The 1,685-nt window shown below is 45.6% G+C and overlaps 1 protein-coding gene across 1 annotated transcript; it reads right to left on the bottom strand.

The window, feature by feature from the left end:
* Positions 1-244: 244 nt before the first annotated feature.
* On the bottom strand, positions 245-1,289 carry FOIG_16508 (uncharacterized protein; the record flags this gene model as incomplete). Its single annotated transcript, XM_031217969.1, has 4 exons — positions 245-255; positions 440-993; positions 1,043-1,107; positions 1,260-1,289. The coding sequence occupies 4 exons, from the start codon at positions 1,287-1,289 to the stop codon at positions 245-247; spliced, it is 660 nt and encodes a 219-aa protein (XP_031052329.1).
* Between the last annotated feature and the right edge of the window lie 396 nt (positions 1,290-1,685).

Here is a 1,685-nt window from a genome sequence, read left to right as displayed (position 1 = left end):
GCGTTTACATAAGGCAAGGGCCAGTGCGGCGAGAGAACTTGAACCCTGTCCTATGGTGGAAGGATTATTAAGAAGAATACCCACGTCTAAGCAAGTTTGCCCTCGATATCCTGGCAATTCCTGCCATATCTATTGACCCTAAGCGGACGTTTAGTGTCACTAAGTTAACAGTAAGCTCGCAAAGGCACAGCATAAGCCCCGAGATAATAGAGGAGATGCAGTATCTACGAAACTGGCTACGCCATCAAGCGATCACTATGGGTAAGGTGGTTAGCTTTGGTGGGGACTTGGTAGGTTGGGAGGGAGGGGAGGCTTAATAGCTTTATTAGAGCTTCAGGTCAGCACCTTCATTTCAAGTATATCAATTCAATTCAAGTTAAGTAAGTCCATGGACGATTTTATTTCAAGTAATCAAGTTGGACCCCTAAACTTGACTTACTTGAATTGAAGTCAGCGCTGTCTGGGAGCATGGAGTTGTGGCCTTGTGGCGCATGAAATGTGCTCGGGTAGTCATGAGTTGATGTCGTCATTTCTGGAGCCAAACAAGAAGTATCCGTGAGAGGGTTTTCTGATCTCTGTGATATTTGATAATGAGTTAATGTGGGGTTTGTGACGGTAGCAACACCTGGATTTCCTACCTCCGTGACATAGGATGGCTGATTGAATAGTTGGAAGTCTGGGGATTGCTCGGAAACTAAAGTATCTTGATAGTCGTAAGAAAGATTGGCGGGAGGCCCTTGTTGGTTGCCATGGTGTTGTGGCATACGGTAGTCGTGGACTTGCGATTCAACATCAGCGTGATATACGAGCCTGTTTGAGGAATTTGGGTTCGTGAAAGGCATCTTATGGGGGAGTCCAGCCATAGAGGAGTTCTGGGGCGTAGAGAGAGACTCGTTCGTCAAGTCTGGGGCATACTCCTCGACCTCGTTGCAATCCCTATCTTTCTGGTGCTTTTTCCGTCGATGACGGTCCAGGTTTTCCTTTCTGCCATAACTGTGTCACAAATTAGTAAGTGAGCTATCAGCTATGCTGCCAGGTGTACCTCTTCTCACTTCCGTCGTCGTCGCATTTATGAGGGCGCTTTTCATGCCTATCGCAAAGATCACGCTATGATGTTTGTTAGTCCCATTGGAGTCCTGTGCTTTTGTGACACTTGCTGTCCTGAAACGTTTCCCGCAACCATTCCAGCCGCATACAAAAGGTTTCTCTCCCGTATGTATTCGAATGTGATCAGTGAGATTATTTTCCCGGGTTAATACCGTTCCACAAATATCACAAGGGAAAGGCATTGTGTTTAGGAGTACGGTAATGTATATCGTTTAAAGCTCTGTAAGCGAAATCAGAATAGTCCCAAGGTCATAGGTTTCTTTATATAAACCTCTTTTCCGTGCAGCTAGCCAACATACACAGGGAGGGCAGAAGGCTTGATGCCGACAGATTCTCACTGCTCCATTGCAGGATGTTAAAGTTTGGTGCGCTTCTGCTTGTGTAAGGATGAAACGATAGCTGAGAATTGCCGTCGGTAGAATAATGGCTCGTGGTAGAATGATGAGATTAGTAAGCGCTCGCTGGTGAAAAGTCGAGAATTGATGTACTCGCTGTTGTTCAAGAGTGATTCAGGTTCAGCCAGCTTTAGTGGTATTAAATTATGGGTTCAACTATTCATAGACATAAGAGTCAGAAGA

The sequence above is a fragment of the Fusarium odoratissimum genome, assembly GCF_000260195.1.
Source record: "Fusarium odoratissimum NRRL 54006 unplaced genomic scaffold supercont1.86, whole genome shotgun sequence".
NCBI classification, from domain to species: Eukaryota; Fungi; Ascomycota; class Sordariomycetes; order Hypocreales; family Nectriaceae; genus Fusarium; species Fusarium odoratissimum.
The sequence above is the reverse complement of the archived record's forward strand: the minus strand, read 5'-3'. Positions and strand labels throughout refer to the sequence as shown.